The sequence below is a fragment of the Geotrypetes seraphini genome, chromosome 11, assembly GCF_902459505.1.
Source record: "Geotrypetes seraphini chromosome 11, aGeoSer1.1, whole genome shotgun sequence".
Taxonomy (NCBI): Eukaryota; Metazoa; Chordata; class Amphibia; order Gymnophiona; family Dermophiidae; genus Geotrypetes; species Geotrypetes seraphini.
This window is the reverse complement of record NC_047094.1, coordinates 78,789,642-78,804,176: the sequence shown is the minus strand read 5'-3', so window position 1 is coordinate 78,804,176 and position 14,535 is coordinate 78,789,642. Positions and strand designations below refer to the sequence as shown.

Here is a 14,535-nt window from a genome sequence, read left to right as displayed (position 1 = left end):
GAGATTCTTTTACTCCACTAAAGGCCCAGCATGGCTGTAGGGCTTGGATTTTCTTAAAAAAACCTCAAATCCCTTGAGAGTGTGCAACTTTAGCTTCATGAAACTGAATTGGTTGATCAGCTGCTTGCTCCACCATTCAAATTGCTTGAAGCAAAAGTTGCATGCGTAGGGGTAGGCAATTCCAGTCCTCGAGAGCCGCAGGCAGGTCAGGTTTTCAAGATAACCACAATAAATATGCATGAGATAGATCTGCATCTCAAGGAGGCAGCGCATGCAAATCCATCTCATACATATTCATTGTGGATATCCTGAAAACCTGACCTGCCTGTGGCTCTTGAGGACCGGAATTGCCTACCCCTGCGCTAGGGGATTCAGGAGGCAGTACAGGATCACAGACCTATAGCCTTGCTTTTTCTTTCTTTTTGTTTCATGCAGTTTGATTGACTGAGCAGGTTTTCTACTCAACCAACCAAACTGTAGCAAACAAAAACAAAAAAAAAAAGCATGTAGGGCTGCGGATTCACTACCAGACAGAGAATCCCCTGACAGCAGGATGCTTAGGATGAGGTAAGGAGCCTGTAGCTGCGAATTGTTTCAACATTCAGGGGATTCACTAAATCTCTTGAAGGCGCTGACCACATGCCACTGACAACATTGGACTGTATTCTGAAAGTAACTGTTCCCTGTTCAAGTGTGTGCCTCTTCCTGGTGTCAAGAAGATGTAAAGCTGGATTTTGTTTTGGACTTTAAATCCTGGTGTGTTCTGCATTATTCAACGAATAAAAGGAGTATCTTTTGCTGGCATGCTGTGGGACTCCAGCTGATACACAGGTGCAGCTCTGGTCTTAACAAATAAAATTTACTTTGTGTGCCCCTTGCCAGCATCTGAGAGAAATGGGGCTACAAAAATAATAGTTTCCTCCTCCTAAGTCAGCAGGATGTGGCACCCTGGAAATGCATCAACTCTTGGGAAACCTCTGAACATGCTGCAGTTGGGGAGCAGAATAAAGAAAAGTTAGATGGTATTAAAACAGACAGGAGAAACTTAACAGGACTACCATTCATGAGATACTTCATCTACCAATGCAACTAGCAGAGGGAAGAGAAAGTGCAGACTTTGAATGAGTGGCTATACCATTTCTTTGCTATGTTTCTATCCTAATCCCCTGAGAATAGTGCAGAACTGAAAGTTATATCAGAGCTGTAGACATGAAGCCAGTCATAAATCCATGCTAGAAAAAAGCACAGCTGTTTATTATACACATGAGCTTGTGAAGAGTAAGTGATTTAATGTGCTGACTATTCTTTGCAATTGGGTCAGGGGCAGTGCTGATTTCTGCTTCTCTCCAGTACTAATGTTCTGTATAGGAAGTTCATGAATTATTTGAGGTTGGGCTCCGAGGCCCTGATTCTGCAAAGTGCATCCCGAGTGTAGGTAGCTGTAGGTGTCCTACAGCTGTCTAATCAGCCAATCGGGAGGCACGTTTTCTTAAAAAAAATGCTCCCCAGGCAGACCACCTATATTGAAGGTGCCTCTGGGAGCCTAGGGAGGCCCACAAGCCTGCCTAAGCTCACCTAAGGCCTTAGACGAATCTAGGTGGCCACCAGTCTCCCCTCCCCAACCCCCCGACGTTCGCGGCAGGAGGGTGTTCAATTCCTCCTGCCAACAAAACCCACGATCGCCGGCAGGAAGGTGCTCAACCTTCCTGACGGTAGGCCCCATCCCCACCCCACCCCGGACCATCACAGCAGGAGGGTGCCCAACCCCTCCCGCTGACATAACCCGCGATCGACGGCAGGAAGATGCTCAACTCTTCCTGCCGGTAGGCCCCCTTACTCCACCCCCGACGATTGCAGCAGAAGGGTACCCAACCCCTCCTGCCGGACCCCCCCCACAACAACCCCCTCAAACAAAATGCCCCAACTCCCCTTCCCTGACCTCCCCCAATGGCCCCCCTGAAGATCGCTGGCAGGAGGATGCCCAACTCCTCCTGCCGGACCCCCAAACGGCCCCCCCGAAGATCACCAGCAGGAGGGTGCCCAACCCCTCCTGCCGGACCCCCCCCCCCACCCCGGAACTCCCCCTTGAGCTTACCTGCAAGTTGGCCAGACAGGTCCACGCACCGTCCGGCCAGCAGGCCCGCCTCTGTCCAAATGAGGTGAGCTCGCCCCTCCCCCTGCCCAACCCACAAGTTCCTAGGACCTGATTTTCCCAAGCGCCTAAGGCCCCTCCTATAGTGGGAGGGGCCTCAGGCATCTGGACCAATCAGGCCCTAGGATCCTCTGAGTTGGGCAGGGGAGAGCCGGGCCCGCCTCATTTGGACAGAGGCGGGCCTGCTGGCTGGACGGTGTGAGGACCCATCTGGCCAACAAGCAGGTAAGCCCAAGGGGGGATTCTGGACGTCAGTTACAGATCGGGTTTACTATGGGCAGGTGTAGGCCCGATTCTTTATAGGACACCAAGGATGGGCGTCCAATATAGAATCCGGGCCCAAGCTATCTGATTGGGTAAGTGATAGACAAGAGATAGCTGTGGCAAATGGAGCTCTCTCTAAAGAAAGAGATGTTATTAGAGGATAGCCTCAGAGTGGTGGTTCGCAACCTTGTACTCAAGATACAGCTTCAAGAAATTTGCAAATGAATTTGCATGAAATACAGAATATGTGGAAATATTGTCTGTACTGTGCTGTACTGTACTGTGCACAAAATCATATAATGCATATTTATTGTGAATCTCCTGAGGGCTGCACAGAGAAGCATTACTCCGCAGTTCAGTCCTGAGGATGATTCCTTCAATAATCTGATAAGTAACATTGCAAAAGGGTTAATTGAAAAAGTTAGATACCAGGCTCTGCACCCTGTCTCCCCTTCCCTGCCAGGCTGTTCATTTCATTTTTCATATACACACAATACACACAGCAGTTATACATGATCACTAAATTGAAAATAAAATAATTTTTCCTACTTTTGTTGCTGGTGATTTCATGGGTCTCCTTCCTTCCTTTCTTTCTTCCTTCCTTTCTTCACTCAGGCCCAAGAATTGTCCCTTTCTATTCCCTCCCTCCCATGTCCCAAGTTCGTGCCCCCTCCCACTCACTTCCAGCCTTTGTTCTTTGACATACCTCCCTTCCATGTCCCGAGTTCGTGCCCCTTCACTGCCTTCTAGCCTTTGTCCTTTGTTCTCCCTCTCATGTCCTGAGTTCATGCCTCCTTGCCCTTACTGCCTTCCAGCCTTTGTCCTTCGTCCTCCCTGCTGTGCCGGAAACTACCTTCCTTCCCACCTGCATGCTGAAACCTGCCTACCCTCTGCCGATTCCTCCTCCTCTGGACCCAGTCCACCACCACTGCATCACAACTCAAAGAAAGTAAGGGAAGGGCCAGCGTGCAGCGATTGCACGTCGTCATCCCACAAGCCTTCGCCCAACGTCAGAACTGATGTCAGTTCTGATGTCGGGAGAAGGCTTGTGGGCCAGCGACGTGTAATCGCTGCAAGCTGGCCCTTTCCTTACTTTCTTTGAGTTGTGGTGCAGCGGTGGCCAGCAGGGAGCAGCGGCGGTGAGCAGTGGTGGCGGAGAGCAGCGGCAGGCAGCAGTCTGCCCACATACCCCCAACGAGTGGGTCATTTTAAAAAGGTACACCGGGGTGGGTGGGGGGTGTTTTTTTTAAAAAAGTTACCTTCGCTTCATAAGACGCACTGAAATTTCCACCAAAATTTGGGTGGAAAAAAAGTGCGTTTTATGAAGCAAAAAATACGGTAAGTATTTTTGGATATATCTACTGAATATAATGAGATAGATTTGCATACAGTGGGAGAGGTATGCATATTCATTAGCGGTATCCTGAACACCTGAGCAGCTTGTGGTCCTTGAAGAACATCACTGAATACCACTGAGGCTGCAGAATAAGGAGACACCTATAAAATCGTAGAGAGTGGGTGAGTTCCAGAAAATGGAGTGTAGAATCATGCATGTGGGTGTGGAAATCCAAATGCCTAATATGTGATGAATACTGAGGTACTGAAGTGCACAAAAAAGCAGAAGACACCTTAGTGTGCTCATATCTGGTGATCTCAAGGTTATGAAGCAGAGGAGCAAAGGAGTGCTGCTATATGCTCTGATTTTACAATACAGCATATTCTGAATGTGTGCACCTACACTTCTCCCTCCATATTTGCTGTGATAGGGGATTAACAGACCCATGAATACAGAAAAACCGTGAATAAATTTTTCACGTTATTCGCTGTTTTCTATTAAAAACCATTGTAAATATGGTGAAACCGCGAATAACATGGTGGGAGACCTGGCTTGTTCCTGAAGGAGAGGCAAAACACGGTGAAGATTTTCTCTGTAAACGCTTGGAATCAGCAATTTCTCTATGCAAACTGATGTAATTGGGGAGAGAGGAACCAGCAAACTAAAAACCACAAATAATTGAAACCGTGAATGCTGAAACCACAAATACGGAGGGAGAAGTGTATTTCAAATGTTCTCTGGTTCCCTGTGAAAGAGGAATGCAACGTGCCTTAGGCCAGTGTTCTTCAACTGCCGGTCCATGGACCGGTGCCGGTCCGTAGAAATTTTCTGCCGGTCCACAGGGTCGGCACCTCCATCGGGCCCAAGAGATTGTTCTGTAGCTACCGGTCCTTGATACAATCAATGCGGCATCTTCGGGCCGGCTCCCTGAGTGCTGCAGTGCACAAAACCATGGGAAACGTCTAACCCAGAAGCCTTCTCTCTGATGTCGCAATGTCAGAGGGAAGACTTCCAGATGAGGCGTGAGACATGCTCGAGGAGCTGCTTCCCACAGCTTTGTGCAATGCAGCACTCAGGGAGCCGGCCCGAAAACCCTGCATTGATCGCACCGTGGACCGGCCTGAAGCTAACACCGGGGGGCAGACCAGAAGGCAAAGCACATGGAGGGAGAGAGACAACAACGGGTAGGGGAAATGCTTTTATTTTTTTTATTTAGTGATTTTACATCTGTCCTAATTGTCTGTCCTAACTGTCTGTTCAGGAAGAAATGCATTTGTTTGTTTTTCTCTGGGGGTTGTAATGCTTGCAGAGTCTTGCATCTTAGGGCTTGTTTGTGAATATTAGTACTTTTAGTTTTTGGTCCTGCATTTGCATGGGGTTATCTGTTTTCTGGTAGGAATGGATGTTGAAAAGCATACAGTGTGCTTTGTGTATTTTAATTTTGTGGTTAACCATTATGTGTTGTTAATACGATTATATTGTATGTGTGTATATATGAAAAATGGATGGAAAAAATGGTGTTACAATTAGTACTATTATTGGGATCTGGGTCTGGGGCAGGATATTGGGTGGAGATGGGCACGACTTAGCCCAGTGTTCTTCAACTGCCGGTCCGCAGACCAGTGCCAGTCCACAAAATAATTATTTTATTTCCGCCAGTCCATAGGTGTCAAAAGGTTGAAGAACACTGCCTTAGGCCACTGTTTCCGGGGTGATTGTTGCAACACTGTTCATGTATTGTGGGTGTGGCTGAGATACTGATATCTCATATGATGGTGGCATCTCAGAAGCAGGTGGCACCTCTGCCTTTGGCAATGACTCTGACTCTGTTCCAGGGGGTGGCACTGAATTCACACCTTCTTCCATTCTGACAATGGCTTGAGATTCTACTGGCTCTTTTAAATGATTATACAAACTGATTGCTCCTGGAAAGGGAAAGAGAAACATGAGAGCAATTAGGACAGTGTGTGATATAAAGGCAGGATGAAAGAAAAAAAGCTAGAGAAAAAAAAAAGGACTGAAATAGAGAGGGAAGTTTCAAGTTTATTACATTTTGATATACCGCCTATTAAATTCTAAGCAGTTTTACAAGAGTATAAATATAAGGGAAACTTGCACGGACTATTAAAAACAATTAAAAAACATCACTGAGAACAAAAGGGAAGATGGTAAAAGGATACATCATATTAAAATAAAGGACGTGGGAAAGGAACAAGCCAAGAGGGTGGGATAAAATAAGAAGAGAAAAGAAAGAAAGAAAGAAAGAAATTCAGGGGGAAGAGGGGAAAAACAGTCATTGCATGGTCTTATACCTAGTTATCTTCATGATCATTTTGAATTTATTAATAGAATACACCCTACGCAGGACTCACGTTTTTTTGTTTTTCCTTCTATTGTATCAGGGAGGAGTACGGGATAAACATTTTGGTAATTTTATATTAAGCTCTAACATGTATTTTGCATTTAGGAAGGGAGAGAGGTGCTGGAGCTGAAGGAAAGGGAGGGAGGTGCTAGACCTGGGGGATGGAGGGGAGGAGAAAATAGAAGAGAAAAGAGAGATGCCAGACTAAGGGGATTGAAGAAGAGGGAGTGAAATTCTGAACAAACAGCAGAGGGAGGGAGGGCAGAGAAACAGGAATTTATATAGAAAGAGGGGAAATGATAGACATAGAGGGGAGCATAGGGACAAGGACAAAAAAGTGAGATGGTACATGGACACAGACAGGCAATGACAGATATGGGAGGGGGTATATGGACACAGAGGGAAGATGCTAGACATAGGGGAGAATAGGAACACAGACAGGAGATTCTAGAATTGGGAGGCATAGAGACACAGGCTCTGTACTTTTCACTGCAGAAGGACATGGCACCAGACTACGTGATGGCAACGCTTTCTCCGTACGTGCCGATCAGGTCTCTTAGGTCCCAGGATGAAATACGCCACAAAATGCCTCCTGGTGGTGCCCTTCAACTGCAAACTGCCAAACGACATTCCTACTCTGCGACTGCTCCTGCAGAACAGATCCCTTGAAGACCTCCGCAACTTTAGGAAAGCAATAAAAACATACCTCTTCACCTAACCCCCCTGCCCTTGACCAATGGATTAAAAAGAAATGTGTATAAGTACTAGATCCCAGTATGTCACGTAAGGAAAACTTGTATTGTAAAATCTTTCACTGTAACTATGACAAATTTAACCTTGAACTGTACATTATAGGGCTCATAATTGAAATGGAAATACGTCTAAAAACCGGCCTAAATTGGCACTTAGACAATCAGTAAGACAAGTCGTCCAAGTGCCGATAATCGAACCGGGTTTTAGACGTATCTAAAAACGACTTAGGCCTTCACAGTGCTGCAGTATGCCCAGAGCTAAAAGAGTTGATTTAGAAGGAGTGGTGAGGATGGGATTTGGGAGGGACATGGGCTGTCCTAGACTTAGTCGTACTGCATGTATAACCAAAAGTTTAACACTGCCTAGAAGGAACTTGGACGTTATGACTTAGGCATCTAAAACCAGGTCTAAGTCACAAGAAGGTATCCAAAGTGACTATATAACCACTACAGGGACAAAGTACAGACCCCTACACACTCCGCCAGTGATCACTGATCCCCCCCCACCGCCATAAAATTTGTAATAAAAACATCATATATCTGCCTCCAGAACATCTGCACCTGGCAGCCTGGCATAAGAAAGCCTAATAGAGCTGCACAGAGGTGGCTTAAGAGGTCTTGGGGGGGAGGGGGGCTAGTGAACCATGGAGAGGAGGACTCAGGCCCATAAGCCACTCTAACCACTGCATGCATTGTGAAATATGTGCACTGCCATAAGGGCTATTGTGCACTGCCATAAGGGCTATTGGGGTGGTAGACAGGAGGGTTTAGTAGGTTCTAGGGGGTGTTGGGGGGGGGGGGTTCACCATGACCTGTAAAGTTGTTGTGGTGAGATGTGTGAAGTTCACAGCAGTGCTCTGTAAGGTATCCCACTACTCTGGTGCAATGTTTGGGTGTCCAGTCCATCACTTTGCTGACCCCCGCCCATGTCCAAAAGGTCCTTTTTCTAGGTGTTTTTGACTTGGACGAATTTTTGGACGAAAATGGGGTATAAAAGATAAACGACTTAGCGGTCTGGACGATCTGACGGCTGGACGGTACAGTTAGACGATTTTCGGGAAAAAAAAATATGTTGGACATATTTTTCGAAAATGGACCTTTTCCCATGTCCGACTTAGGCCCAAAAGGAACTTAGACGTATCTTTTGATTATTCCCCTCCATGTATATTGGTATTAGATCCCTAATGTGTGTCTAGTTAGGATAAAAACTTGTATTGAAACACTTCCACTGTTAAGCATAACTATGGCAAATTGTAACCTGTGAACTCTATATTGTGTTTCTTGGCGTTAGACCCCAGTATCAAGTTTCAAGTTTCAAGTTTTATTTCACATTTGATGAATCGCCTAATTCGAAATTCTAGGCGATGTACATAATAATATAATATAGAAACTTTAACCTAATTACAAAATCTATTAAGACTCACATGAAAGATAGGGAAGGAGGGTAAAGTTACAATGTGGGAGAAGAAAAAAACAAAAAACCAGGAAAGAACGAAAGGTAGGGTAAAATTTATGAATAAAAATTTATGCGTAAAAATTTATGCATTAAAATTGATTAAAGGCGTCCTTTAGTTAAATTATAAATCAAAGGCGTCCTTAAATAAATAAGATTTTAAAAGCTTTTTAAATGTTAGGATATCACTTTCAATTCTGATGTAATGGGGAAGGGAGTTCCACCATTGTGGCCCTGCGACAGTAAACATTTCAGCTCTTCTTGTTCCGATGACTTTTAATGATGGCACAGTTAATAAATTTTGATTAGATGAGCGCAGAGATCTTTGGGGTGTGTATGGGATAAGTGATTTTAAAATAAATTGTGGTTCGCTGAATGTGAGGGTCTTAAAAATTAGGAACATCAGCTTGTAGAGGATCCTATGGTTAACTGGTAACCAATGCGCGTCAATTAATAATGGGGTGACGTGATCAAATTTTTTTGCATTGTAGATTAACTTTATGGCTGTGTTCTGAATGATTTGCAGTCTTCTTTTTTCTTTTTGGCTGATATTTAAAAAAAGGGCGTTACAGTAGTCTATTTTAGTTATGATGAATGAATGGATTAAAATCTTTAAAGATGAAGGATAGAGAAATTTGGAAATTGATCTTATCTGTCGAAGTTTGTAGAAACAATGTTTAACAATGGAAGAGATATGTTCATGATAGGATAAGTTATTATCAAGTAGCACTCCAAGAATTTTAACCGTAGGTTCCGTGCTGATAGGTATATTATTAATAAGAAAAGGTTTTATGAGTGAAATATCTTTTTTCCATTTAAATAGAATGGATTTTGTTTTGTTAATATTCAGAGTATGTATAGAATTAGGACACAACTTTGTATTATAAAATTGTACTGTAACTGTCATATTGTAACCTGTTAACTGTATTTTATGTATATTTAACCTATAACCCGTTCTGAGTTCCGTGAGGAAAATGGGATAGAAAACAAATTAACCTCCTCTTTTACTAAGGTGCGCTAGCTGATTTAGCACGCGCTAAATGCTAACGCATCTATAGAACATCATGGACGCGTTTACATTTAGCGTGAGCTAAATCGGCTAGAGCGCCTTAGTCAAAGGACCCATAAATAAATAAAGGATCAGGTTCAGACTGATACATGACAGTGAAGGCAAGGCACAGCACCGGTGCAAGGGTGGAGGTCGTCAAAGGTGAACCTTCAGCCTTATACCACCTTTTCAATTAACTTTCAGGTACCTAGTCTGCAGTCGTCCCTCCCCCCCAGCTCCTGAGGTTCAACAGTCATCATACAAATCTATATACGTATATAAAATCGGAGGTATGTATGTGTGTATGTATGTGTGTGTGTATGTGCCGCGATCACGCAAAAACGGCTTGACCGATTTGAATGAAACTTGGTATGCAGATCCCTCACTACCTGGGGTGATATGTTCTGGGGGTCTCGTGGCCCACCTGCACACGTGGGCGGAGCTACAAACAGAAAATCTGATTTCACCCATTCATGTCAATGGAAAAAATGTAAAAAGCTGCCAACGCAAAAACGGCTTGCCCGATTTGAACGCAACTTGGTATGCAGATCCCTCACTACCTGGGGTGATATGTTCTGGGGGTCTCGCGGCCCACCTGCACACGTGGGCGGAGCTACAAACAGAAAATCTGATTTCACCCATTCATGTCAATGGAAAAAATGTAAAAAGCTGCCAACGCAAAAACGGCTTGCCCGATTTGAACGCAACTTGGTATGCAGATCCCTCACTACCTGGGGTGATATGTTCTGGGGGTTTCGCGGCCCACCTGCACACATGGGCGGAGCTACAAACTGAAAATCAGATTTCACCCATTCATGTCAATGGCAAAAATGTAAAAAGCTGCCAACGCAAAAACGGCTTGCCCGATTTGAACGAAACTTGGTATGCAGATCCCTCACTACCTGGGGTGATATGTTCTGGGGGTCTCGCGGCCCTCCTGCACACGTGGGCGGAGCTACAAACATAAAATCAGATTTCACCCATTCATGTCAATGGAAAAATGTAAAAAGCTGCCATTCTCACAGTAATTCAAAAACGGCTTGACCGCTTTGAACGAAACTTGGTATGCAGATCCCTCACTACCTGGGGTGATATGTTCTGGGGGTCTCGCGGCCCACAACTCTATGTTGCTTGCTCAAGGGTGGGTTCACCCAAGAATTTATATGTTCTTGCTCCAGGAGGTGAAACTAAAATTGTTGTTTATAATCACGATTTGCGTTAGTTGTATTGTATTCATTTTGTCAAATATTTCACATTATAATTTGAATATTGTACTTTTTATTAAGCTGTAAAAAAATATTTTCATTCACCACTATAAAGTATCTTTATTTGAATCCATTTACAGTGTTATTGCTATAATTAAATACCCGTGCAACGCCGGGGCATCAGCTAGTATCTTATATAAATGCAGGTTACAGTATGTGCTGGTTGTTCTTTGAATTGAGTGGCTTTTAGGAATTACTGTTTTGTTGGACTGCAGCTACTCTTTTCTGCCCTAGCAAAGCTCTAGCACCTATCAAAATGTGGTGCCAGAGAGTGTTACCTATTTTACCATGCCAAATATGGGCCTGTCTCCAACAGCAGAAGCAACAGAACCAGTAGCAAAACTAGGGCATGTGTAGAGAAATGCATCCTATCATGTCCTTCTTAAATCCCACCATGGTGATATAATGTTTGACTTAAAAAGAAAATAACAACTCCCCACAGAGGTATAAATAAAGAGAACACAGTAGGGACACCCCAACCAAAAGAAGGTCAAGAAGACATGGTTCCTAATGAGATGTTTAGTCAATATAAATGTTAACTTCTCCCTCCGTATCCGTGGTTTCGGTATCTGCGGATTCACTTATTTGCGATTTTTCGGAAGCTGATTCTGCCCCCCAAAATGACATCTTCATTAAAGTTCTTTTTCCTTTTACTGTACCGATAAAAATGTATCGCTTACCATTCACTCTGAAAATCGCTGCTACCATGCTTTCTCCTACAAATGTGCTGCTTCCATGCTTCCCAGCATCCATAGAGAGACAGGCTTCTTCCCAGCATGCCTGCCCAGAAATCGCTGCTCTTGCCTACCCAGAAATCTCTGTTTAAAAGTTATTCGTGGCTCCAATAATAAAAACGGAAGGCTTTTTCTAAAAACCGAGAATAACATTTAAAAAGTTATTTGCGGTTTTTCCGTATTCACGCCTATGGTCCGCCCGCATCCCCCGTGAATATGGAGGGAGAAGTGTATATTTGTGTTCTAATTTTATTATTTTCTATTTCTATTTCTATTTGTATCTGTATTTTATTATTTTGTATCAAATCATTGGATTCCAGATGCAGGCATTATTTACTGCAACATGGCCTGTGCCAAGTCCTTTTGAACTGTTCCTCTGTCCTGAATAAAGATCTCATTTAGAATCAGGTCTCCTTTAATTGGTCGTCCTAATGTTTTCTCTTCATGGTTCTTAACTTACCAGCAGCAGTTGCCATTGCGACAGCCGCCCACCCGATGTTATAACTCCAGGAAAAGCTTGCTTTATAAGTGAAGATGAAACTTCCTCGAACCATCCCAATTAATTCAATAAAAGCTGAAATGCAGATAAGAAAAGGCTTTTTATAAAAACACAGAGAAAATGACAGCAGATAAAGACCATATGGCTTATCTGGTCTGTCCATTCATATATAATATTCTTCCATTTACCATGAACAGATGTTCACAGCAAATGTTTCACACTGGTGGTCATTGAAACTTGGCATTAAAATATTTACCTTGCATAAATTAAGTTCCATTTTATAAAACTGAGATATGCACGTCTGGAATGATTTGGGTGGGACAAGAGCATGGCAGGTAAATACATGTTTATTCCCTATTTTTGTTTAATTGCAACTGTTGTGTCTAGAAAAATGTATATATTACAAAAAGGAGACTGACTTCAATAAGAAACTGTCTTTGGAGAGTGATCAGTTATGCAAGTAAAGCACTCAGAGAAATGAAACTCCAAAGGGAAGGCTGAAAAGTCACCCTTCTTCTTTTGCTCCACTATCCATCCTTCTGGGATGTCTTCCAATCCCTCAGTTCGTACCAAAGTAGATGGTCAGCCCTGGAGAGGAAACAGAAGAGGGGGGTATGGGGACACTCCCAGAGAAACATGTCTGTTCTGCTCATATCATTAAACATGTGGGAGGCATAATCAAAACATATGTCTAAGTTAGTTTTGGATGTAGAGCGCTAGTCGCCCAAAGTCGGCAGCAGGAAAATGTCCATTCTCGAAAAGTACGTCTAAAATCACATCCAGACCAAGGAGAACTCAAGCACACATTATTCACCCCCAAATCAAAGGCATGCAAAGCAAATAAATATATGACAGTCTACTAGCCACCAGAGCAACAAAAATAGACCACCACCTCTCAAATCTGCTGACCACGACGCCCAACTATAAAATATTCAGGAAAAAACTGAAAACCATACTATTCAAGAAATTTGTCACATGATCTAACCAAACTGTATCGACCATTCCCAGATCCCGATGCATACTATCAACCTTGTAATCTCCCTGGGAATGCCCAGGCTAATTTCTTGTAAACCACCTAGAACTGAAAGGTATTGGCAGGATAGAAGACATCAATGTACAGTAATGTAAAATAATATTTTTTTTTAATCGTCTTTCTGGACGTCCAAGAATTTGATCGTCCAGACTGCCAGTATGTCTATCTTTATGCCGATAATCACAATGGCTTTTTGGACATATTCAGGGCCATTTTAGGCCTCTGAATCCTGCTGTGTGCCCAGAGCTGAAAGGGGCGATTTTGAAAGAGTGGTTAGGGCAGGATGTGAGCCAACCCAGGCTTAGTTGTCCTGCAGAGATAATCAAAGGTTTGATGAGACTTCCTGGACGGAATTACACTGGGGAATAAAAATTATTGATTTTAGATATGGGGAAATCGAATTCTAACCCCAGAACCCCCAAAAAATCAATTTTAAAGAATTCCCTGATTTTGTTATACAGTCTGTCAACCTGTTACTCACTGTGTCATGCTGTGTGCTGCAAATAGCTTACAGTGAGAACCTCTGCCTCAACAAACTTGGAATCTGGACTGATTGTATCTTCTGACTGCTTCTCTGGTCCAACAAACCAGCTGGAGACCTCAATCCCTACCGGATAATGCATACACAAGGGGAGGAAAACAGTCAGCCCCGCTGCTGTAAAAACTGCCAGGGAGCCTCTTAACCTGTGCTCAAGTCCATTGTGGATGAACCTGGGGTAAGCCTTGCTCCCAAGGGAACAGTCCCTAAGCCCTCAAATTGATAGTGCAGGCTGTCCAAGTTGGTGCACTGCAAAGCAGTCTGCCCTTTGGAAGCAGACCCTCGACCTCAGAATCTACGATCTCCCACAGCCAAAGCTATCCCAAGAGTGGGATCCTGTTCAGCACTGAAAAGCCTTGCAATTGGTCTAAAAAACTGAATATAATTGAAAAATAAACATGAGCAGACTGGCTTCTACCATCTCACTTGTAAAGAGACAACTGAGGAACTGGAGAACAGTCCAGAAGGATGGGAGGCGGAGCAGAAGAATGCTAATGAAGCTCCCTACAACATTTCTCGTGAGAAGGTATTGACTACCCACACGTTCAGGAATGGATTGTCTGTTGCACTAGAATTTTAATAATTTTATTTCTTGATGATTTTGTAATTTCCCATCTGTAATTCTATGGGCTTCTTCTATTGTAAACTGCTTAGAAACTCCAGCTGGAATTTGTGCAGTAAATAAGGTCTGTATTAGATTAAATTAGATTAGACTAGCTGATGCCCCGGCGTTGCACGGGTATTTAATTATAGCAATAACACTGTAAATGGATTCAAATAAAGATACTTTATAGTGGTGAATGAAAATATTTTTTTACAGCTTAATAAAAAGTACAATATTCAAATTATAATGTGAAATATTTGACAAAATGAATACAATACAACTAACGCAAAACGTGATTATAAACAACAATTTTAGTTTCACCTCCTGGAGCAAGAACATATAAATTCTTGGGTGAACCCACCCTTGAGCAAGCAACATAGAGTTGTGGGCCGCGAGACCCCCAGAACATATCACCCCAGGTAGTGAGGGATCTGCATACCAAGTTTCGTTCAAAGCGGTCAAGCCGTTTTTGAATTACTGTGAGAATGTCAGCTT

At 43.4% G+C, this 14,535-nt stretch overlaps 1 protein-coding gene across 2 annotated transcripts in view; it reads right to left on the bottom strand.

Moving 5' to 3' along the window:
- Positions 1-4,950: 4,950 nt before the first annotated feature.
- The window catches only part of LOC117368923, a 40,644-nt gene continuing 31,059 nt past the window's right edge, over positions 4,951-14,535 (bottom strand). The window contains exons 4-5 of one of the 2 annotated variants that reach the window (XM_033962700.1): positions 11,827-11,940; positions 4,951-5,677 (exon numbers count right to left, since the gene is read on the bottom strand). In XM_033962700.1, coding sequence (XP_033818591.1) covers positions 5,445-5,677; positions 11,827-11,940 — 347 coding nt within the window. In that variant the 3' untranslated portion in view covers positions 4,951-5,444. The remainder of the gene's footprint in view (positions 5,678-11,826; positions 11,941-14,535) is intronic. The other variant, XM_033962701.1, reaches the window with a different exon arrangement.